General features: G+C 43.5%; 1 protein-coding gene across 2 annotated transcripts in view; it reads right to left on the minus strand.

The window, feature by feature from the left end:
* Positions 1–26,811, minus strand: part of BOD1 (biorientation of chromosomes in cell division 1) — a 316,515-nt gene that overhangs the window by 252,572 nt on the left and 37,132 nt on the right. For both annotated transcript variants that reach the window (XM_044069122.1, XM_044069123.1), the window contains exon 2: positions 2,783–2,907. In XM_044069122.1, coding sequence (XP_043925057.1) covers positions 2,783–2,907 — 125 coding nt within the window. The remainder of the gene's footprint in view (positions 1–2,782; positions 2,908–26,811) is intronic.

Consider the following 26,811-nt stretch of genomic DNA (forward strand, 5'->3'; position numbering starts at 1 on the left):
AAAGTCTGGAGTAAAATCCTTGCCCCTGCTCTTGTTGTGGTACTTGCTGAATGGCCATCATGTCCATGAGGGCTGTAATTATTTGTTTTTGTGCCTCTGCCCATTGATTGTGTGGCAGGTCTGGCATACCTTTTGACCTTGGTAGAGTGAAAATGGAACCTGTAGCCTTGGGACACTATGCTCAGAACCCATTTGTCTTGGGTAACCATTTGCCAATTTGATGAAAAAAGTGCTAGTTTTCCCCCTAAGGGGGTTGCCAAAAGAAAAGTGCTTGGATCTGGTAGAGGAAAGTCATTGGGACCGTTTCCTGTAAGGTTGTGATTTGTCTTCTCCGCTTTTGGAGGTAGGAGCACCCCATTGTTTAGGCCTGTATGAGCCTTGGGGCGGAGATCTGCCTCTGGGCCGCCTGTATCGGCCTCTTTGTGGTCTGTCTGACACTGGAAAGGACCAATTTTTAGAAGGCCAGTTCCTGCTAAACCTGGGTGGCTGTACCTGTAAGAAATCCTCGACTGTCTGCATGGATTTTGCTTTATCCTCCATTTTTTTCAACACCACTTCTGCTTTAGTACCAAAGTATCATGCTGTAATGGTGCATCTAATAATTTTGCATTAACATGATCAGGCAGATTCTATTCCTTTAACCAAGCATGCCTTCTAATAACAGAACCTGTAACAGCGGCCCTGCAAGAGGCCTCCAGTGAATCATAACCACAATGCAAAGGATGCTTTCCCACTTGTTCAGCTGCATACAATAAATCCTGCAATTCCTTGTTCTCTGAACATTCAGTATTTGTCAACAATTTCTGTTTACGCAGTGACATTAAATATTGCTGATATTTAAGCATATGAAACTGACAATTTAAAGCCCTTACAGCCAGGGTAGCAGAAGTGTAGACCCCCCCCCAATCTGTCTAGAGCCAGAGCCCTAGAATCCCTATCAGAGGGGACAGGGTTTTTTTGCAGTGGAAACTTTAACCCCTTTGGGACCCTGAGATATAGTTTCTGGGTCAGCAGCGGGGTTTTAATATAGGAATTTATGAGAATACGGGACCCAGTAGTATCTGTCTGGCTTAGCAGGTGCAGGGGGTAAAGAGTCAGGGGACAGGCCGGACTCTGAAAATACATCTACAATGTCTAGAACAGGTGGAATAGCAAGGGGTCTCTGCTGAGGAAGTAGAAGAAAGTCTCTGAGCCTTTTCTTAGATTCAGAATAATCTTGGCTCTCCCAGTGGAAATGCTCCCTCATAGTATGCAGGGTTTCCCCAAAAGAATAATCCTCAGGAGGAGAGGCTGAAGGAATGGATTCTTCAGTATCAGAATCCTCATAGGGAAGCATGGAGTAATCCTGTTCAGAAGAGGAAATCAGAGGAAATAGAAACCTGATCAGAAGAATCGTACTCTTGTCTCTTGCCTAGGCCTCTTATCAGGAGGGGGATGGGAGCCTCTGATCAAAGTAATTAGGTCTTCGGCCATTTTGAGCATCTGTTTTTTAGGTATGGCAGGCATTGCAGTAGGAGAATGCTGTACTTGTTTCTTTGTCTTTAGAGCTGCTTTAGTCTTTGCCTTTGAAGCTGAAGATGGCTTAATATATAGTTGTGTAGGTCTGAAGACACCCTCAGAAGCAGATGCATGCTCAGTGGCTCCGGACCCATCTGAGGGCATGATTTCGGAGTGTCCAATACCTTGAGTATCCGGAGGCCCAGTCGGCTCCACGTGGGAGCCGGTAGCGGGCACCAGGGGCTGTGAAAGCGCCTCACTGAGAACCAGCGACTGGCCTAGCAGAGGCCTCATTGTCGGTTTTGGACCTCAGATGCCTATCCTTTTCCTTGTCCTTGCGTTTTTTTGTAAACTCCGGTTGTCGGCTGGTCCGACGACATTATATAATTAAATCTGCGGCCAAAGTAATGAAATGCAAAATCGAACAGATGCTTGATAGTGCGTTTGTTAAATCTAGCACAAAACTGACAGCTAGCAACGTTGTGATCAGGGCCTAGGCAAGGAATACAGTAAGAGGTATTTGCTTCCCACATGAAATACAATTGTTAACTTTTTCTAACTTTTTCTGACATCGGTCTGGAGCAAGAAAAAAGTTTCCCCAACGGGGTACTTAGCTTTAATGAAGACTTCCGTTCTGAAATTCAAATTTGAAAATCTCAGGAGTCGGCCAACCGGCACTTGCGAACTGCTTTTGCTTCGGGCAGCGCGCAGCAAGAAAGACTGAAGAAAATGGTGTCGGCTGCATCTTTTATACCCCTGGCGCAATGACGTCAGGGAAGAGGATATAGCAGCAGACGCTGGACCTACACTTTGGAATTCTGGCCGACTGAGGGTAGCCTGCCAGCAGGATAACCCAAGACTAATGACTGCATCAGCGAAACACTATGAACATTACAGAAATCAAGGGACAGGAGGATAGGTCACAACACAAAATCCCTCTCCTTACAGAAGCAGTTGCCTGCAAGACCCCATCAACATCTTTATGTTCCAAGCCAGTTGCAGCCCAGGAAACAAAAATCATAAAGCTAGTATGGGGGGATTGAAAGGAGGGGCTGGAAGAGTTGGTGACAGGTGGAGGGCCATTGTACAGAGGCTGGAAAAGTATGAAGCAAGAGGATGACAAAAAAATATATAAATAGGGTCAAGAACTCTTCTTACACACAACTGCTTATACAACAAAGTACACAAATTGTACAAACTCAAGCACTAGGTTACATTTTAACAAGAGGTGTAATCTGATAGAGAGACTCCATCTTCTAGCAAGTACATGCAGGTGCATACTTACTGAACTACACTTTGTCTCAACCCATTTCTTAATTGGTTTTTGTTCATGGCAGGATTCCATTCTTGTTTATCCAACTGTGTAGACACAAAATTATCAACTTTCTGCCTCAGGTTCTGATACGCTGGCTGTTAAAATGGTAACAACAGTGAGTTCAACTGCCATTCAAAATTGTGATTATAAACAGCAGCAATGCACTTAGTCTTTACCAACAACTTCTGATATATCCATCCCCAAAAAGCTAACAAAATGCAATCTGTATTAAAAAAACAGCAAAGGTTCACAGACAGTTACTAGGCTAAAAGCCCTAAAGCACTTATAAGCCTAGTCATACTTATCCTGAGTTGCACCAATTGTCACTGGTGAGGTGAGTGAAGTTTGCTGAGATAAGGATCTATGGTAGTTAATACCGACTTCACATCTACACATTACTCCATCATGCTTGGCTTTTAAAAAACAAATTACTTCTCAGAAACAGGAGGGATTCAGAACTGCGGCACTGACCCTCTGCATACTTACACCTGTACTAACTTCGCTGGGACAAAATAATGCTCAAGAACCACTGGAAACAACTCTCTAAATAAGGTAATGTTAGGACATGCAGAAACCTAATTGAAAGAGTAGCCCAAGTCTGGGGAAATTACAAAAAAACAGGCAATAAAACAAATGTCACTTCTTGTGGCTTAAGGTAAAACAACCAAGAAAAAAAGCACCCCCCCCCCCAAAAAAAAATAAAAAAATCTCAGCCATTTTCATAGCCACATGGTCCTCCCCCTAGAAAGATAAAACTCCAAGCTGCATGCCTTTCTGTGACAGTATGGTGCATTGGTGGGAGTCGTGACTGTTTTTTTCAATACCTTTAGCTTCCATAGCCAACATTACAAAGAATTATCATACATGTAAATATCTCATACTGACGAGCAGCTCCATTTCCAGTATAATTTCAAATGCTTTACACAAGTACTCACCCAAATGGTTGCTCTTTGACAGGGCTTGAAGAATTGGGTGACAGATGGGGACCTCCATCCTGACGCCAATATTTCCCACCACAATTCTTAAGTCTCTAGCACACGTGCCCCTGCAGTGTAAGCCATGTAATCACACGACAAGAGAAGAGAGCATGCCCCGCTCTGCATTCCCCAACTTTGCCCCCATGAAAAATGAGTGAGAAGCCTTTAAATTCACCAAGATTACAAAATCCGGGAGTGTGTGTGTGTGTGTGTGGGGGGGGCTTTCTAAGCTTGGCCAAGTTTTCCTTAAAGAATAATGAAGCTCGGTATCCAAACAGGACACAGAGGGCCAGGTGTTTATAAGCAGCCTCTGTCCTTAAGGAACATGGGTGTCAGACCCAGTGTATACTGGTATTTCTAAGCACCCTCTGTCCATAAGGAACATTGATGTCAGGCCCAGTGTAAATTTCCTATTCCCCATCCACTGGTCTAGGTTGCATTTAAATTAAGTAATAGATGAACTCAGGTTCAACATGGATGGGAAGCCTGTTCAATAGGAGGGGCAGTCTCTGAAAACACATGTGTCTCTCTCTCCAGTATGTTCCGTTTAAGTCACAGACAAAATTCAGGTCCTTATACTGACTTATGAATATGCCGGAGATTCATAAGTGTGGGGTTTGCAGATGCCTTGTAAGCCAGGCACAGATCACCCCTTAGCAATCTATAGGAGAGTGAGTAGAAGGAAAGGGATTTAAGGCGCTCTGCATAAGGCAGGTTTGTTACGGTCTGTATTCAGGTACATAGCAAAGGAAGCATTGCTCTTCTCAGACCAATCATAGTGTACAAAGTACAGTGGGATAATGGCTTCTTTTGACCTGGATGCCATGCCATTACTTAAGTTACGTAACAAAGGGATTTCTTCACCACTGTGGCCACATGGTGGTTGAAGGTAAGTCTTCAATCTATGTGCATACCCACATCCCTGATATTATTCTTACAGACATACTATCAACATGATAATTAGCCAGGACACTTGACTTCCCAAAGGTTGCAATTATGTATTTCTTAGCACTGAGTTTAAGACCATGGCTTTGGCACCATTTGCTATTCACTGATAGGCCTTCTTGAAGAATGCTAGTGTTTGCAGGGGAATCAATGATGATCCTCAGCTTGCAATCATCTGCAAACTTAGTCAGCTATAAACCTTCAGCATTTCCTTCCATTTCAGAAGAAATGAATGCCAAGAAGGAGAGTGCCCAGTACAAAGCCCTGGGGACTCCTCTAGTGATAGACTCTTGGCGGAGGTGGCTTTATCTATTTTGACCTCCTGGGTCATAGCAGTGAGCCAGACAGCCATCAACAAGTGAAAAAAAGGGTTTATACCAAAATTAGTGAGCCTTTCTATAATGCCTGTGTGGGGTACTGTATCAAAAGCCTTGGCCAGGCTGAAGTAAGCTGTGTGTACAAGTCTTGCCTTCATCCATTGTTTGGGCAACCTTCTCAAAAAAAGTCCATCAGATTTAATAGGCATGGCTTTCCTCTAACAAAGCCAAACTGTGATGGGTCCAGCATTTGCATCATTTATGTCCACAAAGATTCTTTCTATGGCCTTACATATGAGGCTGGTCAAACTTATGGGTCTGTAGTTACCTGGATCAGTGGCTGAACCTCCCTTGTGCAGGGTAATGACTGTAGCCATCTTCCATTCCTTGAGCACAAAACCTGACTGTAATCCCCAATTGAAAAGTGATTCAAGTGAACCAAAGAGATCATGTTTCATCCTATTTACTAAGCAAACCTGGAGTCATCGGGACCCAGTGATGCAATGTTTTGGCCTTAGAAAGTGCATTGATGACCTGCTTCCTTGTAATGGTTGGGGGGGGGGGGTTATGGTATCAGTACTTACTCTGGACTAAATCGGGGGGTGTAAGGGGAGAAATCTGAACAGAGTCTGTTAGGCAAAAGGTGGACAATGGCCTCCAGTTCAGTGCGGGTGATGCCATTTACAGTAATTTCTGTGCACTTCCACAGAGGTTATGGACATAGCTAAAAGAAAGCCTTGTGGTTGTCCTTTAGCTGAATAGCTGTTTTTCCTTCAAATTTGCTTGTGAAGTATTAATAACCCTCTTAGGTGCCTGTTTAGATTTGTCAAGATGCATTTAGCACATTGGACTTTGATCCTCCTACATTTCTGGTTTCGCTGGATCCCTGGATTTAATTTTTATTCCAAGGAAAACTGCCTTATGGTCAGTGAAGACATTACATTGTATGAGGAACATCGCTCCCTCATGTTCGGGAGTACAAGGTCAAGGATCTTAGCACGGTTGGTAGGAGAATGTTAATACTAACATCCTGGAACAGTTGGTCCAAAGTTAAGAATCAATGGGCTTGCGCATTAGAAGTGGCGTAGGATTCCTACTATATAGAGGGTAGTTGAATATCGTACTGGGTTGAAAGGTGAGGGACTCTAGTACACTGAAATAGGTAGTACAAGTTTTCTGGGACACGGAGGGGGGACTTATAGGTTTCAAGGATATTGTACAAGACCCTGTTTACGGCGAGTTGCACATGTACAAGATCAAGTGGGTCATACACTAACTAATCTGCATTCTGCATGTGCTGTTGATTTTAATATAGACAAACTCCTGCACCTTTAGTTCCCTTCTGTACAGTAGCTGGTCTAAAGGTGTGAAAGGCATTATAACCTTGCATTGCTGGGGTTCTCTCAATTACTTTAAACCATGTCTCCATTCCATGCACAGATGTCTACACTCTCCAGGGAGAGGAAGGCTTGCAGGATGTGGAGTTTCTTGATAAGACTTCTAGCACTGAGCAGTACCAACTTCACATATTCATAAGTTCAGTTAAGTTGGGAGGTTTATCAGTTTGGCATGCCTAAAAAAGGCACTATGGGGTGGAAAAGGTCTTTGCCAATATCCAAAAGCCTAGAGGGAATAAGTGCAGGCCATCCCTTTCAAAGCAACGTGGTCTATCATCCATAGCCTCCCAGGCCGACAAATATTGCACCCCCCCCCACCTGACAGACACCAGAAATTAAGCCAATTGTTAAAATTACTCATTTTCTGTTGGTAACATGGCAGCATCCTTGGAGAAGGTAGTATGCTGCTCACTGCTAGGCTCATACATGCCTGATACAATCAGTGAGCTCGATCATGCTTCACTTCATATAGTCAAGTGAGGTACGTCTCAGGTCATCAACACACACATGAACCACAACAAAGTCATACTGGCACCTGTGGTTCAATGACTTGAGTGCCTGTGCAACTTAATGAATCCTATCCCCAGAAAGCAGCTAACCAGGACTGTCTCCTGACATCAGAGTGCCTCACTATGACCAGGAAATTTGGTTGTGCACTGGTATGCCTTAAGGGCTTGGCAAAAAAGACACTGGACACAGTATCCCTATGTGTAACTGTGGGTGGTGTGTTAACGGAGCATTTATGTGATGGCTGAGAATCCCTTTTTTTTATTTTTTATTTTTGTTTTTTTTTATTATTGCGCTGGGCAGAAGTCTTAGTGTTTTAGGAAGGTTACCTGTAAGTGCCTCAGCAGAAGTAGTTTTATATGTAGGGTCTTGACACTTGCATCACTCCTACTGCACAGGGTAAGCAAGAACCTCTACAGGATTAAGTTTGTATAAGAGAGTTTTGCCTCCAGTGTTCAAGTGTGTTTACACCTTTTGCATACTGTGTTTTATTAAGCATAACTGGGTTGTCAGTGTACATGAAGCAATTTCTACAATGCCTCACAATACCCATCTCAATCAAATAAGCCAGAGAGACAGTCAGGAAGTGCATATCATGGCTACTGATCTACTAGGAAGAGTGTGGAAAATTTAAATATTTAATACATCAATATGACAGAACTTGAGCAACGCACAGCTATACACAAACTAGATACTCTGTTAAAAAAAAAATCTGTCTAGACAACAAGGGCACTTTAATGGAAACTTACACTGTGCTAGATCTGTGTCTACATAGATTACAAGGGTGAATTACACTGTGGGATATCACACAGGTGATTTGATATATAAAAAGGCACTGTGGCCAATCAAAGCAAGCACATACTTCTTTCCCTTACACAATCCTGGGCCTGAAAGTGACTCCGGTCCCTCCCTTACACAATCCTGGGCCTGAAACTGACTTGGGTCCCTCTACTTTAACTAAAGAGGTACCAAGGCAGTTGTAACTTAAAGACTGAAAAAAAGTGTCAATGTGCAGATATTCAAAACAGAAACATTCAATTAATGCAGTTGTGACAAAATGCGAGAACCAAGTACTGAAACAGTAGATATGGTACTGCAAGTCTTAGCTTTGGTAGAGTTCAGCACGAACCAGCAACACTCTTCTTCTGAAGCAGAGTGTTTGCCAAATGTCAAACGCCCCAGGCACACAGATTCAAATTTTTTAACAAGTTAGACCTCTTTAGGCATAATAAGACTTACAAAACAATTCCCAGCTCAGAAGGGCGTAGGCTACTCTCCTTCCACAAGAGTGCAAGACCACAACCCTCATTAATGTAAGATAACTGGTTTGCAGCCAAAGCGCTTAAACCAGCACTATGCAATTAAAAAAGCCCAGTGTGTTATTATGGAGACAATGTCCACCCAGTGGGGTCTTGAGGCCCTAAGCTGCAGGTCTTTTTGTTCCTATTTTGAGTTTTTGTCCCCGTTTATTTTAGGCTTATCCAAATATCTTGAGCCAAGTTAAGTCGAGAACATACCTCGTCCATATTTTGGTTCATATGTTTCATCCCTTCTTTATAAAATTTGTAGTTTTCTGGCAAATCACTGGGGACTAAAGTCATTAAATTATGACCGATATTGGAGTTTAAGACTTCATATCCTTCAGAAAATACATGCAAATGGAAAAGTACAGTTTTGTACCTACCATAAATGTAGATGTTCGAAGATCCACATTGCTGCAGTCCTTACACTTGGGTAGTCCGCTGTCCTCGGTCGGCCCGAATATCAAAGTATAAGGCTGACGTCGGTCAAGGCGCATTTGACTGACATCAGGACGTCAGGGTACAAATGCGCATGACCGACGTCATATCCTCAGTCTTTTCTTGCCCCAGATGTCAGAAGACCCTAAAAATAAAGGTCAAAACCAAAAGACAGCAAACAACCAACCAACCACCCTTGCACTAACTATACGCATAATATATACAATATACACAATATGTACAACCCAACACACACAACCACCTCTAACTGCAGAGGGAAGGAGGGAGGGAATTGGACTGCAGCAATGTGGATCTTCAACATCTACATTTATGGTAGGTACAAAACTGTACTATGTTCTTCATCTCACATTGCTGCAGTCCTTACACTTGGGTAGAATCCCAAAGCAGAGGTAAGGGAGGATGGCTAACTACAAGGAAGCAGGAGCTGCCAAAATGCCCTGCAAAACAGCAGTGGCAAAACCAGCCCTGGATTTAGAGTAAAGTGGCAGGTGATAATGCCTAGAGAAAGTATGCACTGAACTCCAAGTAGCTGCCTCCAAAATATCCTTGGTTGCCACTCCTCTCAAAAAAGCTGTAGAAGTGGCAGTAGCCCTAGTGGAATGAGGCCTAATCCCAGCTGGAACTTCCTTGCCATGATGGGAATAACAGAAAGCAATGCAAAACCCAATCCACTTAGAAATAGTTTGTTTTGACACAGGCTTGCCCTGAGAACTCAAAGCAAAAGAAACAAACAACTGCTGAGACTGCCTGAACCCTTTAGTTCTGTCCAAATAATAACGCAACTGCCTGTGTACATCTAAAGTGTGCAAAATCTTTTCCCCTTTATTTTGGGGATTTGCATAAAAAGTAGGCAAATGAATAGTTTGGTTTAAAGCCACACTAGAAACCACCTTAGGCATAAAGGAAGGATTAGTACGTAATGATACCCTATCCTTATGGAAAATCAAGAAAGGCTCAACGCCATAAGGGCCTGCAATTCAGAAACCCTTCTTGCAGAGGTAATTGCCAACAAAAAAGCAGTCTTCCATGATAAAAATTTCAACTCAGAAGTAGCTGCAGGCTCAAAAGGTTGTAGAGTGAGTTTCTCCAACACAAAATTGAGATCCCAAGCAGGAGTAGGAGCTCTTAGTGGGGGTCTTATATTCTTTGCCCCTCTAAGAAATTGCTTGAACAAAGGATGAGAAAACAATGGTGGGTCACAATCATAGTGAGCCGAAATTGCTGCAGCATGAACCTTAATAGAAGAGAAAGACAAACCCTTGTCCAATAACTCAGCAAGATATTGAAGAGCCACACTCAAATTAGGCTCAGAAACATCAAAATCTTTTGCTGCACTCCAAAATAAAAATCTCTTCCATTTATCTGCGTACACTTTCCTTGTACTAGGCCTTCTAGCTTCCAAAATCACATTCAAAACTTGTTGCGGAAGTTGAGACCCTCTATGGTTCAAAACAGAATATGCCAGGCTGTTATGTGAAGAGAGTGAAGGTTGACATTCAGCAAATGGCTGTCCTCCTGTGACAACAGGTGTGGAATCGAAGGCAAAGGCCATGGAGGCTTCCGTACCAGGCTTCTCAATAATGGGTACCAGTGCTGTCGAGGCCAATCTGGAGCTATTAAAATCATCCTTGGCTTGTCCTGTCTGACCTTTAGAAGTACCTTTGGGAGGAGAGGCAGAGGAGGAAAGGCATACACATGAAGATTGCTCCAATTGAAAGAAAGAGCATCCACTCTCCAAGCTGTGGGATGAAACCTTTTTGTGCAAAACTTTGGCAGCTGATGGTTCAGTGGAGAAGCGAACAGATCTATGTCTGGAGTTCCCCATGACACTGTCAATTTCTGAAATACATGAGGATCCAATTTCCACTCGTGGGGATCCATAATTGCCTGCTCAACACATCTGCTAAGGAGTTCTGTGCTCCTGGCAGAAACCTTGCCTGAAGATTGAGCTGTAAACTGAGAGCAGTCTCCCACAAAATCATTGCTTGCCTGCATAGAGGATAAGAATGTTCCCCTTGCTTGTTGATGTACCACATGACAGTTGTGTTGACTGTTAGAATCAACACCTGCCCTGGAAGAAGTAATTCCTTGAAAGCTATTAATGCAAACTGGACTGCTAACATCTCCTTCATGTTGATATGTAGATGTTGTAGTCTGACAGGCCACTTGTTTTGTATCCACTTTCCATTTAGATGAGCTCCCCAAGCTTTGTCTGAGGCATCTGTCGTTAAAATCTGACTCGCCTCTGGCCGGGTCACAGAGAGTCCCTTGTTTAGGTGACATTCCTGAGCCCACCACAAAAATTCCTTTTGAATGCAAGGTATTATTTGAATGACAGTGTCCAGATCCTGGCAGTGCTGCGTCCATACATTTTTGAGATACCATTGTAGCTTCCTCATATGCAGTTTGGCATTGGGAAGCACCAGAATACAAGATGCCATGAACCCTAATGCTTGAAGGACTGTCCTTGCAGTCAGCACGGACTGATGAGATAGTTGATGGAAGTAAAGGGATAGACTCTTTTGTTTGTCCGGGGTTAAAAAGGCCATCTGGGATGCTGTATTCAGTCTCACACCCAGAAAGCACATGTCCTGAGAGGGTACTAGACTGGACTTTATTTCGTTCACAGAATACCCTAGGCATCTTAGCACTGCTATCACATATTCCAAATGATGAAGAAGCTCTTCCCTTCCTTGAGCCAGAATCAGGCAGTCGTCCAAATAAGGATAGATTTGTATTCCTTTTAGCCTGAAGAAAGCTATCACTGGAGCCAGAACTTTCGTGAATACTCTGGGCGCAGTAGATAAGCCAAAGGGCAATGCAGAGAACTGATAGTGAGAAGTCCCAGCTCGAAAACGCAGATACTTCCTGCAACTCAGGTCTGATAGGAACATGAAGGTAAGCCTCCTTGAGATCCAAAGTTACCATCCAATGATCTTTGCCCAACAGAGGTAAAAGCTGCTGCAACGTCAACATTTTGAACTTGGGAATGTCCAGATAAGTGTTGAGGATAGATAAATCCAAAATTGGTCTCCACGTGTTCCCCTTCTTTGGTACTAGGAACAGGCGAGAATAAAAACCTAGACCCACTTCTGGCATAGGGACCGGCTGTATGGCCCCTATTTGGAGCAACAGAGAAACTTGCTTGTGCGCCTCTATTCTTTGTTGAGGAGGAACGCCTGGCATGCCTTTGAAAGGAGGCAAGGTATGGAAATAAAACCTGTAGCCGTGGTGTATGATATCCAATACCCATCTGTCTTGGGTAATTAAACTCCAATTCTCTTTGAAAAGTGCCAACCTTCCTCCCAAAGGTGCTGCCAGACGAGAAGGCTCTGGCAGCTGAAAAGGTAGGTCATTGGGTCTGTTTACGAAAGGACTGACCCCTGCCCTCACCCGAAGACTGTGCAGGAGAACTCCGTTCTAGGCCTGAAAGAGCCCTGAGCTCTACCCCTACCACGTCTAGATCTACCCCTAGACGGGAATCATAAGAAGGATACGCCCACCCCTTAGCAGGCCAATTTCTACTAAACTTTGGAGGCTGGACCTGCAAAAATCTTTAACAGTCTGCATAGACTTAGCCTTGTCCTCCATTTTCTTTAAAACTGTCTCAACAGGAGGACCAAACAACACGTCAGATTGTAAAGGAGCATCTAAAATCCTCGTTTTAACATGATCAGACAAATTCTGATCCCGTAGCCAGGCATGCCTGCGAAGAACTGACCCAGTGGCAGCCACCCTAGACGAGGCCTGTACAGCATCAAAACCACATTGCAAAGAATGCTTACCCACCTGTTCAGAAACATGCACTAAATCTTGCAACTCTTTACAATCAATACCTACTGCCAGAGCATCAACCTTAGACTTTAATTGTGAAAGGAGATAGTTCTGGTATTTCAACATGTGAAACTGGCAATTCAAAGCCCTCATAGCCAGAGTGGAAGAAGTATAAACTTTCTTTCCCCATCTATCCAAGGCCCTAGCCTCTTTGTCTGCAGGAACCGGATTCTTAACAACAGAAGCCTTAACACCTTTAGGCCCCTGACTAACAGTTTCTGGGTCAGCCCTAGGACTCTTAAAAGATACTTATGAGCTTCAGGCACCCTGTAATACCTATCCGCTTAACAGGAGCAGGAGGCAAAGAATCAGGATTAAGAGAAGCCTCTGTAAAACATCTTCTACTACATCCAAAACAGGAGGTATAGCCAAAGGCCTATGCTGGGGTAAAACAAAATTCCCTAAGCCTTTTCCTGGAATCAGAGAAGTCCTGACCTTCCCACTTAAAATGCTCCCTCATGGAATGAAGAGTTTCTGAAAAGAAAAATCCTCAGGAGGAGAAGCAGAAGGAGTAGAATCATCCACATCAGAATCAGAATAAGGAGAATACTCCTGCAAGTCTTCAGCCGAAGACTCTGAAACATCTGAAGCCTGCTCAAAACCCCCAGCTCAGGCTCCATCCTAGGTCTCTTATCAGGAGGGGCCATAGAACCCCTAATTAAAGTAATTAAATCTTCTGCCATTTTAAGCATATGCTTCTTGGGCACAGTACCTGAAGAGCTAGGGGTAACACCAACTGAAGCCAAACCTGGCCTGCCCCTGGGAGAAGCCTTTGAAACAGAAGGAGAGGGCCTAGCCACCCTAGGAAGAGAGGGGAGTATAGTAACCTGAGAAGCCCCCTCAGCCTGACTTGCCTCCTGAGAGGCCACATCTTGCAATAATAAGGTCTCACCCTGGGAACACAAAGAAACCTCCGGTGGAGCCACCGGCTCCACCGACACCTCTAAAGAACCGGCGTCCGGTACAGACGGTTCTTCTAGCCTAGGCTTAACTGCCTTGTCCTTGCGCTTCTTCGAAGAAGCGCCGGAGCATCCGACGGCATTTTATAATTACACCGCTTCCCAAAGACTAACCTTGCACAAACCAACCTTCTCTTCATAGTGCGTTTATTAAATCTAGCACAAGAGCGACAGCCAACAACGTCGTGCTCAGGCCCTAAGCAAGGAATACACAAAGTATGATAATCTCTATGCGGTATCTGTTTCCCACAAGAAATGCAATTATTGACTTTTTCTGACATCCGGTAAATCACTGAGGCAAGAAAAAACTAAAATATTCCCCAACGGGGTACTTAGCCAACTTTGAACTCGGTCTGAAACTTCGAAATCGAAAAAGCTCAGAACGCCAACCGGCACTTGCAATGCTGCTTCTGCATCGGACCATGCGGCAAAAAAGACTGAGGATATGACGTCGGTCATGCGCATTTGTACCCTGACGTCCTGATGTCAGTCAAATGCGCCTTGACCGACGTCAGCCTTATACTTTGATATTCGGGCCGACCGAGGACAGCGGACTACCCAAGTGTAAGGACTGCAGCAATGTGAGATGAAGAACATCTGTTATTCTAGCAACTTTCTAAGTTTATAAATGTAATGTTTAAAATAAGTCCCTATTCTTGGTTCTTTGTCCCCAGTTACTTGCAGCTCTGTCCAGACTTCTTGTGCCAAGAGGTTGAGAGGTGCACAATTACCGGATGCTGCTGCTGCTGTCAGGGATCACTCTCACTCTACTCTCGCGGTCTCACACACTTTTTGGTTTCATATATTTTTTTACACACTCTAAATAGTAAAAGCGACGTTTAGTGAGTGCAAGATAATAGCTCAGTCGAGCTCTCTCACACCCCCCCCCCCCAGCAAAAGAACTGCTTAGCGAGTTAAGATAATGACTCTGTCTCATTCTCATACACTTGTCATAAACTTGTCTGTGCATGTCTACTTGTTCTTCTTTCTTATTTTACACTGGCTAAATATCAAAAGTGCAAGTGAGTGAGCGTAAAATAATAGCAGCTGTTAGGTTTTTTTTGAGTGCGAGCTCCATTGCAGATTAATATGAGGCTATGAAGAGGTGGACCTAATATTTCAGTAGGAATTACCTGTAGATTAACACCCTGTTGGAGAACGTTTGTTCTTCAATCAAGGTGTGATCTATAGATCACCCATTCTCTAATAAACCTTCAACCAGCAATTCCCAACTTGAGAGGGCGTAAGCTACCTCTCCTGCCACAAGAGTATAGACTACAAACCTTCCTTATGTAAGATAATTAGTTTGGAGCCCAAGTTCATAGGCATTTACTAGGCCAATTACCACAAGGGCCTTTTTAAGCCTAGCCAGCATCCCAAATCTCTGATAAGTTCTGATGCCCTTGATAAGTGTAAGCATGGACCAGGAAGATGAACCATTTACAGGTTACTTGTCTGCCAAACCAGGGATGAAATTTCCTGTTTCCCATCCAATTGTCCAAGTTGCACTTGAATTAGATTAGGGAGGAACTCTGCTTCACATGGATGGGGAGCCTGTTCCATAGACAGGGTAGTCTCTGGGATGCATACCTCTCTCTCCAGCAGGTCCTATTTATATCACGGGCAACGTTTTAAGTCTTTAGAATGGGTAATTCTGGTACTGTTTGTTTTGTGGATAAGCAGGAGTTCCAGAGTGGGGTCCGACAATGCCCTGTATGCCAGGCATAGCTCTCCCCCCTCAAAAGTCTGTAAGAGACAGAATACATGCATAGGGCCTCATGGTCTGCATAGGGCACATTACTTATGCCCTGTATTCTTTTAGCGAGGAACCTCTGTGGACGTTCCACTTGTTGGATATGCCTGGTTAGGTACATACCAAAGGGGGCATTGTACTCAATGACAGGTCTGATGAATGCCGAATACAGTGGAACAATGACTTCCTTGGACTTAGATGCCATACTTTTGTTTAGAAGATGTGCAACATAGAATGATTTCCTCACAACTGTAGACACGTGATGATCAAAGGCTAGATTACTGTGTGCGTCCCTCACTACTGCGTCAACTCTAAGAGGTGTGTTGTCAATAGGATAGTTACCAGGGATGGATGACTTCCCAAAGGATGCTATTATGCATTTCTTGGTATTTAGTTTTAGTCCATGACTCTGACACCAGTAGTTTGTCTGTGTCGGCCCCTCTTGGAGAACATTTGTGTCAGTGTGAGATTCAATGACACCTGCAAATTTAGTCAGCGAGAGACCACTGACATTGGCTTTGACTTCTGAGAAGTAAATGCCAAAAAGCTGCAGTCCAAGGACTGATCCCTGAGGGACTCCACTTGTGACTGGCCTCTTTGCAGAGGTGGACTCCCCAATTCTAACTTCCTAGGGCCCGTCTGTGACCCAGTGGCTATCCCCACTAGATGACATACAGGTTTTGTACCCAACAATGCCCGAATGAGGTATTGTGTCAAATGACTAGGCCAGGTCAAGGTAGGCAGTGTGAACAGTTTTGACCTCATCCATTGCTTTGGTGACCTTAAAGAAGTCCACCAGGTGGAGTAGGCATGATCTCCCCTTTGCAAAACCATACTCTCCCATATTAGTGAGGACCAGATCCGGGATGGTTACACCCTTGGCTGGTGTACTGACTATCTAGTCCTGGGAGTTTGTGTTTACAAAATCCAGAAATTCCTGTGCATGTACGTCTGATGTTGTTTAGGATTCCCAGTTAATAGTGGGGTAATTAAAGTCACCCATGAATATTGTACTGGGTTGGATGGTTAGTTTTTCTAACAAGTTTAAATACATAGTATGGGATTTTCTGGGTCATAGAGGGGGACCTATAGCTTGCAAGGAAGTGTTACTGGATTTTACCTATGGTTATTTGAAGATGAAGATGGAGCAGCTCAAGTGCACTGCCCTGTTTGATCAGCCTTGAAGTATATTTATTTTTGATGTAAACAGAGATCCTCCACCTTTAGTCCCTGCCTGTGAAGTAGCTGGCCTAAATGTGTGGAAGGTGTGAAGACTGGTAGAGAAGGGCGAAGGCAGCCAGCCTAGCCAGATAGAATTCTATCCTCTGTAAATATCAATGTAAAACTACAGGCTTGTTGTCTTAAAAGTAAAGAAATACTGTTACATGTGGAACTGGAAATAAATGTGACAACAGTGCACTCTACTGACCAAAGTAAATCATGTTGTGACCCTTTGAAGTGGACAGTGGTGCCAAAAAGTCTACATGAAGAAATTATATTGTTTTAACCAAGAGTTACATTGCTAGACTTAACCATGCAAATCTATTTTTATTGCTCTGTTCCTGACCAGCTATAAGATAACAAAATGGAGATGTTAAGAATGTAAATGCAGTTAATGTGTAGCCTGGGAACTCCAGTAAAGTGAAAGAATGATGTAATGTTTATCAGAACTGCAGTTTCAATTTAAACAGAGAACCAGAGATTATCAAGCATTTTTGTCTTGATCATCCAACTCACAGCACTGCCTTTTGTTCACATGTAAGTTATCTTAAACTTGTGTTTTCTTTTATAGAGATAGTTAGAAGCTAGAAAGATTAGATCAAGTGTTTTTCTGTGATGTCAGAACTGTACTACTGATTTAAAGTATTTTTGTGTGACCTCATTTGCAGATCAGTTTAAGAGGGAGTGGGACAGATACTTGCTCCATCTGTTTACTTGTGTGCAGAGAGGTTCCCCAGGAATCCACAGGTTTTTCACCCTTTGAGTTGCTGTATGGGCATAGGGCGAGGGGACCCCTACATTTAATCTGAGATGTGTGGGAAGGTTGACTGAGTCTCACAAGGAGTCTGTTGTGGCATACGTCCTAAACCTCAGGACAAGACTCTGGGAACTCATGGGCTTGGCCCATGAGAACCTGGCAGAAGCCCAACAACAGAAAAAGGTGTGGTATGACAGGAATGCTCCAACTAGAGAGTATGCTGTGGAGTAGCAAGTAATGGTTCTCATTCCTGTCAGACACAACAAGCAGCTTGGGAGGGTCCCTACAAGGTGGTAAGAAAGGTACGTTAGGTTAATTACATGGTGGAACTGCTAGGCAGACGGCAGGGGCACAAATTGTACCCTGTTAACATGATGAAACCTTACCATGATAGGGAGGCCCTTGTGCTGAGCATTTGCAGTAGATTGCAGGAGGAGTCTGAGGGAGATCTGGGGACTTGATCTCCTCAGTGTGGCTCGGGCTAACACCTCAGTGGAAGGGGTAGCAATGTCCCAGCAGCTATCTCCTACCCAGGTTCTAGAAATCTGAGCACTGTTGCAGGGATTTGGGGACATGTTCACTGGGAAACCAGGGTGCACCCACCTGGTTCAGCACCAGGTGGATACAGGACCCCAAAGGCCTATTAGGCAGGCCCCTTATAGGGTGCCTGACAGAGTCAGACAGACCCTGAGGGAAGAGGTACAGGAGATGTTGGAACTAGGGGTGATTCAAGAGCCCCAAGAGTCCCTGGGCCTCCCCAGTGGTGCTGGTGCCAAAGAAGGATGGCAGCACCAGGTTCTGTGTAGACTACAGGAAATGAAATAGTCACACAGAGTCGGATGCTTACCCCATGCCTACAACAGATGAGGCCCTAGAGCAGCTGGGTGGGGGTAAGTATCTTACAACCATTAATCATACCAAGGGTTACTGGCAGGTGCCCTCGACTCCCAGTGCTACAGAGAAGTCAGCCTTTGTGACTCCTTTTGACTTGTTCGATTTCACAAAGGTGCCTTTTGCGATGAAGAATACCCCAGCGACTTTCCAGAGGCTGGTAGATTGTATCCTAGCAGGAGCATGAGGGATTGCCCTTGCTTACCTTGATAATATTGCCATCTACAGCCATTCCTGGCCACAGCACCTTCAGCATGCCAGGGAGGTGCTGGGCAGACTACAGAGGGCAGGGGTTAACCATTAAGCAGAGCAAATTTCAGGTGGGTATGGTGAAGGTCTTCTATCTAGGACATAGTGGGGAGTGGTAAGATAAGGCCAGAACCTGACAAAGTGGAAGCCATTCAGGCATGGCCTACACCTATTACTAAAAAGCAGGTGAGGGTATTTTTAGTGACAGCAGGGTACTACAGAAAGTTAGTTCCCAGTTATAGTACCATAGCTGCTCCCCTCACAGACCTGACAAAGAAGAACAGGCCAGATAAGGTAGTGTAGACCCCAGCATGTGAGCAGGCATTCCAGAAGCTTAACGAATCTTTGGGAGGACCACCTGCATTAGCCAGTCCAGATTACAGCAAAAAAGTTGTTGTGCAGGTGGATGCTTCAAACCATGGGGTGGGAGCTGTACTAAGCCAGATTTCTTAAAGGGGGAAGAGCACGCAGTGGTTTATTTCAGTCGTAGGCTCCAACCCACGGAGAAATGCTATGCAGCTGTAGAAAAGGAATGTCTAGCCATAGTGTGGGCATTGCAGAAACTCCAGCCTTATCTGTATGGAAAGAAATTCACCGTTATGACAGATCACAACCCCCTAACATGGTTAAACAGAGCCAGCCAGCAAAATGCCAAGTTGCTAAGATGGAGCCTAGGGTTGCAAGCATATGACATGTCAAGTGCAGCACCACAGCGGGAGTAGCAATGCCAATGCAGATGGGCTCTCAAGACAGGGAATGGGGTAGGTACACTCAGACAGACCTAACCCCCTCAAGCGGCGTTTTTCAAGGGTCACTTGAAAAACTAGCTTGAGTTCTCGGGGGGGGGGGTGAAGACTGGTAGAGAAAAGGCTGCCAGCCTAGCCAGATAGAATTATCTGCACAATTCTATCATTTGTAAATATCAATGTAAAACTACAGGCTTGTTGCCTTAAATGTAAAGAAATACCGTTACATGTGGAACTGGAAATAAATGTGACAACATCTATCATTTGTAAATATCAATGTAAAACTACAGGCTTGTTGCCTTAAATGTAAAGAAATACCGTTACATGTGGAACTGGAAATAAATGTGACAACATCTATCATTTGTAAATATCAATGTAAAACTACAGGCTTGTTGCCTTAAATGTAAAGAAATACCGTTACATGTGGAACTGGAAATAAATGTGACAACAGTGCACTCAAAGTAATGCATGTGGTGACCCTTTGAAGTAGACAGTGGTGCCGAAAAGTCTAGGTGAAGAAATTCTTTCTATTGTTTTAACAGAGAGTTAAATTTCTAGATTTAAACATGCAAATGTATTTTTATTGGTCTGTTCCTGACCAGCTGCAAGATAACAAAATGGAGATGTTAAGAAATGTGTAGCCTGGGGACTCCGGGAAAGTGAAATGATGTAATGTTTATCAGAACTGCAATTTCAATTTAAACAGAGAGAAACCAGAGATTATTAAGCATTTTTTCTTGATCATCCAACTCCCAGCACTGTCTCTTGCTCACATGCAAGTTATCTTAGACCTGTGTTTTCTTTAGAGATAGTTAGAAGCTAGAAAGATTAGACTTTCTGTGATGTCATAACTGTACTACTGATTTATTTCAAGTATTTCTGTGCGATCTCTGAACTCTTGACTAACACTGACTGTGTAGTAGAAAGTATTGTCTTGTGGTTTTAATTTATTACATATTTTAAAACCTTTTAACTGTGGCTGGTTTGTGTAGAGTTAAGTTAAGATCTAGAGTACATTGCATATTTATAGAGTTTACTGTCCAAGTCACTCCAAATAAGCTTTGACTGATTAGTCACACTTACCAACTGGATACTAATATTGCACAGTAATAATTGGACACCCTTTTAAGGGCCTTTGGGTAGCCGATAATCTTAGCTGGGTGGTGGCAAGTGGTACTACCGTATAGTCTGGGTACGAAGGGCACAGCTGGAGAACCCGTGCCAGCCTTCCCCAGAAGTGTCTGTGTGGTTGTGTAAACTCTTATCTCAAAGTGTGTGTCAGCTACTTGGGCAGGGACACGAAGCACTGGTTGTGGACAGAGGGTGCTGGAGATTTTAGCTTGCCCAGCTAGGCTGAGATCTGGACCCTATAGCTGTTGTGCCAGTGGGGAGTCTTATTGGGGACCTGGGGAGCAACCAGCCCCAGACTGACTGTGATCTCTGTGTGCTCTTAAGGGAAATCGCACTTTATTGTGTGCATTTGTTATCCTTTCCTCATATATGAGACACCCTCTCTGGTGTTTGTGGTGAGGACTGAGGCTCCTTGATTGCTGGGCCAGGGCACGGGCATCACAGAAGGAATTATAACCCTGCACTGTTGGTGTGCTGTCCGTGGCTTTAAACCACGTCTCTCCTTAAATCAAAACTAAGAGGGTTAGAACAATTATTACACAATGTAATCATGTTACTCACAAGCAGTAATAGATGCAGCAGATTAAATGCAACTGAACACTGTAGGAAGGTGCAGCAAAATGCTACATAAAGTTGCAAGAAGTACAAATAAAAGTGCATATTTTTTTTTAGTACGCAGGAAGGTAGGAAAAAGAAGATAATTCAAGTTTAAGAGGCTAAGGGGGAGGGCCCTTTCCAGTTGATCTCTTAGTGCTCAGCAGAATGAGCTTATGAAAGGAGAATGAGAGAAGTGTTCAAATAGAGATTTATATTAGGAGTGGGCAGCTCAAAAGCCATCAAGTTTAAAAGCACAACAGGAGTAGATGGGTTGGTAGGAAAACAAATTAAATGCACGCAGAGTCAAACCGCACTACAACTAAATAAATAGAGATGCCACTAAATATTTGCACAGTTGAGTCTCGATTACCCGAACTAAATGGGACATAGGGTAGTTTGGATAATCAAACATACTGAACCGGATAAAAAATTCTAAAATCTTATTTTTTTTCTGCACACAGGGAATACACTTTTCAACCATTCCGTAATTCCAGTGGACAATAAAGAACACACAAGCATGCTACTAGCTCAAAAAACATGCACAAGCGACTACATACAACATTTACATATTCAGACTTTATTTTTCCTATCCAAAAAATGAGGAATACTGCATTTGGATAATTGATATTTTGGATAAATCGATGTTTGGATAATGGACTCTATTTTAGTTAAATGAGGAATGCTATTTCTCAGCACCACCTCCCACTAATTAGCTGGATGTTATTCACGATCTGCAAAATAATTATTTTCTAATTGACCCTAGTCAGACATTTCCAAAAAGAACAAAACACTTAAATTGCAGTACAGTAGAGTCTCGATTATCAGAAAAGTCAATTATCAGAACCAGCCTTCCAAAATTTTCGGGTAGGAAAAATCAAAGTCTGAATATGTAAATATTATACATATTCACTTGGGCATGTTTTTTGAGCTTGTCGCCAGCTCGTGTGTGGAAAATAATTCTTTACTGTTCACTGGAATCGCTGAATGGTTCAAACATGTATTCATGCGTGCAGAAAAAATATAGGATTTTAGAAGGTTTTTATCTGGTTCAAATATGTTTTATTCCTAGATCCCAATTAGTTTGGATAATCAACTCACTACTGTATAAGAAAATGTTAAAAATAAGTAACCAAACCTTAAATAAATAATTCCAACCCCAAATCAAATGGGGACGGACATTAGCAAGTCATAGAGAACTACAGCATTATACATAGGAATGTATACAAAGTCAAAACAAATTGTGTTTGGGTGACCCTTCTGTCACAGGGTGACAGCAAAACAAATTTAATTTTGAGGATCCCTCATACAGGACCAACAGCTGGGAATACTTCTAAGCAATAAAATTAAACCTTTCAATAGCATCAACCAACAGGTCAACTGCCTAGTGAAAAAAAGTGTTAACAGAATCCATACAAAAAGTTGCAGCCTGGCAAATGCCAAACCCACTCTTCCTGAAGCGAATAGCTCATGCACACTCCTTATGTAAAACCTAAATGACTCTGCATAACCAATTTATTTGGCATTCGTTAACCGGGACAATCCATCTGAGCAAAAAAAGAAGTTATGTACTCACCATAACGTTCCTTGTTTGTAATCCATCTCGCCCTTCATTCTTACACATGGGTTCGGAGCAGAGGCCTTTTTACAAGCTCAAAGTCTTCTAGTTGGCTCGTGGCTAGGTAGGTATCACATGGTGCACCAGTACAATCTCCAGATCTTGTTTGCTGCTAACTAAAGAGAAATAAAGTGCAGAAAGAACCCAATAATAAAAGGTGCCCACTTAATAACAATTTTTCCATCTCCAGATCCTTCCAGGATGGGGGTAGGAGGGTGGGTTCATAAGAATGAAGGATGATATGGACTACAAATGAGTACAGAACTTCTTTATTTTCTGTAGTCCTATTTCGCCTTCATTCTTGCATATGGGACAGCGTCCCCAGCACCTTATTCTTGGATGGCTCAAGGAAAAACACTCCTGAGTACCATGGAACCAAAGGATGCTCTATCCCTGGAGGTCAAATCCAATTTGTAATGAGTAATAAAATGTGTGAGGGGTAGCCCATGCTGCTGCTGCACAGATATTATCAAGTGGGACCTTGGCTTGAAAGGCTGCAGAAGTAGACTGAGATCTCGTAGAATGAGCCTTAATTCTGAAAGGTAAAGGCTTACCATCAGAAGAGTAAATGTAAGCTATACAGCTGGCGATCCAATTAGGAGAGGGTCACTTTGGAAACTGGGAGACCTAATCTGGAGTCAGAGAAGGAAATAAATAATTGCTCTGCCTTCCTGAATTCCTTGGTCCGGTGAAATAAAAGCGGAACTGTGAACGTCCAGCTGATGAAATCTGTATTCTCCTGCATTGGAATGATTAGGGAAGAACACCGGAAGCTCTATGGATTGGTTCAACGTGTTATGGGAGCAGACCTTGGGGACAAAGGATGGATTAATATGAAGAGATACTCTGTCTTTGTGAAATGTCAAATACGGGGGGGGTTGACGGATAGTGCTTGTAACTCAGAAACCCTTCTAGCAAATGTGATTGCCACCAGAAACAAGGTCTTCCAAGACAGAAATTTCAAAGGAGACGAATGGGCTGGCTCAAAAGGTGGAGACGTTAATTTGGACAGAACAAAATTCAAGTCCCATGAAGCAACCGGTTCCTGAAAGGGAGGTCTTAGTGGCACCTTTAAGGAATACCTTGCACAACCTATGTAACATCAGATTAGAATCCTGTTGACCCAAATGAAAATTGGAAATCGCTGCCAACTGAACCTTGACTGTGGCAGCTGCAGATCCCTGGTGGAAAAGTTCAGACAAGAATTCCAATACCACCGGAATAGATGCAGTATAAGGGTCAATATTCCTTTCCCTCAGCCCAGACTTGAGAACCTCCTCCATTTACTGGTATATAACTTCTTAGTGGAGGGTTTATGAGAAGTAAGGATACGAGTCACAGAGGGTGAGAAATAGTGAAGCCTGACTAGGGATGGAACTGGAGCAGCCAAGCTGTCAAATTGATGGTGTGTAGACTGGGATGAAGAGAGCCTGACATGTGCGTCAAGGAGATCTGGCACTGGGTCCAGAGTCCATGGATCATCTAATAGGTGAGGCCAAAGAAAGGGGAACCAAACTTGAGGAGGCCAGTAAGGAGTCATGAGGATCAGTTTGCTTCCCAGCAGTTTTGCTTTCTGAATAACCTTGGATATGAGAGAAAAGGGCGGGAAAGCACAAAGGAGACCCAGAGGCCAATTGTGAGCAAGTGCATCTCTTGGTGCTTCCCCCGGAGGGGGGGGGGGATGAGGGAGAAGTAGCTTCCGCATTTGGCATTGATTGGGCTGGCAAAGAGATCTCAGCAAAGCTGTCCCCATTTGCGGAAAATCTGCTCCACTATTTCCTGCTTCAGAGACCATTTGTGACGCATCAAAATTGCCCAGCTGAGTTTGTCTGCTATCACGTTGGTCATCCCCGGGATGCGAGTCACCACCAGAAAGCGCTGGGAAGATATCACTCCCTTCCAGAGCCGAATGGCCTCTCGACAGAGTGGATATGATCTGGTTCCGCCTTGTTTGTTGAGATACCATACTACAGACATGTTGTCCGATTGTTTTGCAATCGTCCCAAGTGGAAGAAGGTCGTGAAGTACTTGCAATGCCAGGAACATCTCTGGAACACTGACATGCAGGTGAGCCTAGTGATCTTGCCATGTGTCTTGGACAGTCCTGCCTAGATAATGCCCCCACCCTATTTGTGAGGCATCCGTGGTTACAGTGGCAACGGGTTGTCAAGGGAGTTAACGGATTGGGTTGAATCCAACAACTGAGGTCCTTCTTGCAAGACTCTGTTGACAGAATGTGGTGAGTTAAGGGCAGTTGTCGGAAGGACCACTGGGACAACAGAAGCCACTGAAGAATCCTTATGTGTAGGCTGGCCAATGGCACTAGTAGTATGGTAGAAGCCATGGTCCCTAGAAGCTTCAGAACAGTCTTGGCCTTGACTTTTCAGAGAGGGAGAAGACCGAATTTAAGTTGCAAGATTCGGTGCCCTTTCTACTGGAAGGGGAGCCAACATGGCTACTGTGTCTATTTCTGCACCTATAAAAGTCACAAATTGAGAGGGCAATAAGGCAAATTTTTCCCAATTTATAGTAATCCCCAACTGGGCACAAACAACTGGGCACAAAGTTGAATAGTGGCATCCCTGGTCTGAAGAAGTAGATGCCTGGTAGAGGCAGTCTGCAATACCCTGGCACTAAATGAGTGACAAAATAGACACGTTTCCTTTAAATGGATGGCCCCTAGACAGTATACACAGTTACTGTGGCCATCCATTATAGACATCTTCTGTGAACATTTCACACACGTTTTAAAGCCAGAGGGCTTATGATATTTGACCGCCTTAGACATCTCACAGAAGATTAAGCCAATCAGACACACAGTGGGGGGGGGGGGGGTAAACTAGGTTTTCTAACTTAAACGGCCCTAGACCTGGGTAGAAAGAAAAGAGAGGAGAGAAACCTAGGTCCTCTAACTAAAACGGACCTAGAAGAGGAAATGGGTTAGAATGAAGTTAACCACTCACGCGCACACACACTGGAAAAAAATCTCTAACAGCTCAGAGATAGAGAACGAAGGTCAGAAACCCCATTCTAATTGCAAATACAATACAACTATACAGAGAACTCCGCAAGAAAAGGCTAGATTAAGCCAAGAACACAGCACACAGATAATGCTTATCTAGTTATACAAAGTACTGCACACACAGTTAAACTAAGTGCAAAAGCGCCTACAACTACTAATAATCACCACTATTTAAACTACTAGAAAAACTACAGGACAAAAACCTCAGAGAGAAACTAACTGGCACACAGGATACCACTGAGAACAATAAGGCCAACGGCCAACTGTTCTCAGCAAAACGTATCCACACAGGGAAAAAATACAGTAAATAGCTAAACTACCTAAACTACAGAAATGACACTCGCAAAGGCTATATAAAGTTATCTAAACTTGAAAAACAGTACAAATTAGCCAAAAAAATTGGAAAATGTGTTAGACTTAGCCACGGCCAAGAAGCACAGCCAAGCTAGTCGACGCGGCAAAACGAGATCTGGGGATTCTACTGGTGCACCATGGGATACCTACCCACGAGCCAACTAGAAGACTGAGCTTGTAAAAAAGCCGAGTCGGAGCTGAGGATCGGCACCCATGTGTAAGAATGAAGGCAAGATACTACAGAACATGCCCTATTTCAGTGGAGGCCCAGGAAGAAAAGCTCCACAGTACAAATAAGCAAGAAAAATTTACAAAAATTGAAGTTGAAAACAATACACAATAAAACAGTTAAGCAAATGTAAATAAAGCTCCACAGTAGAATATAGTAAGAGGCATTAGAACAGTCTCTTTTCCCTGAATTTGACATCAAGAAGTAAACCTAGATGGACTGGTTAAAGGAGAACTACAAGTTTGAAGGGACATCTGATCTTTAGGAATGGCACGTTTTCTAAAGATGACAGCATGAAGCACCAACAGCCATATGGCGAAAGAAACTGGTACTCAAATGGAGCCAGTAAGTAAACTCTCGGTTCATAAAGGCAATTCACTGTCTACAATCTTCACAGCTCAGAAATTCAAACAGCATCGTAAATGAACTTGTGACCATTTTCTGGAGTGGGAGGCAGCCAACCCCACCAGCTGCATACAGCCTTGACGTTAACCAACTCAATGCATTCAATGCACAAAAGTTGAATACTAAAGCAGAATGTAATTCTGCACTTGTCTTCTGGGGTTGAGCAGTGATCTTTGTGGTCTTTTTTTCCCCACACACAGCCTTGGAGCAATGTCTGGTTAAGTGACTTGCTCATAGTCGCACTGTTAAGCCAATGGAGGCGGAGGGAATCGAGCCTTGCATCACTGGACAGAGGAAATAGCTCTTTAACAGTTCCTTAATCCTCTAGGCCAA

This window comes from Protopterus annectens, chromosome 4.part0 (assembly GCF_019279795.1).
Source record: "Protopterus annectens isolate FY-2018-M chromosome 4.part0, PAN1.0, whole genome shotgun sequence".
Classification (NCBI taxonomy): domain Eukaryota; kingdom Metazoa; phylum Chordata; order Ceratodontiformes; family Protopteridae; genus Protopterus; species Protopterus annectens.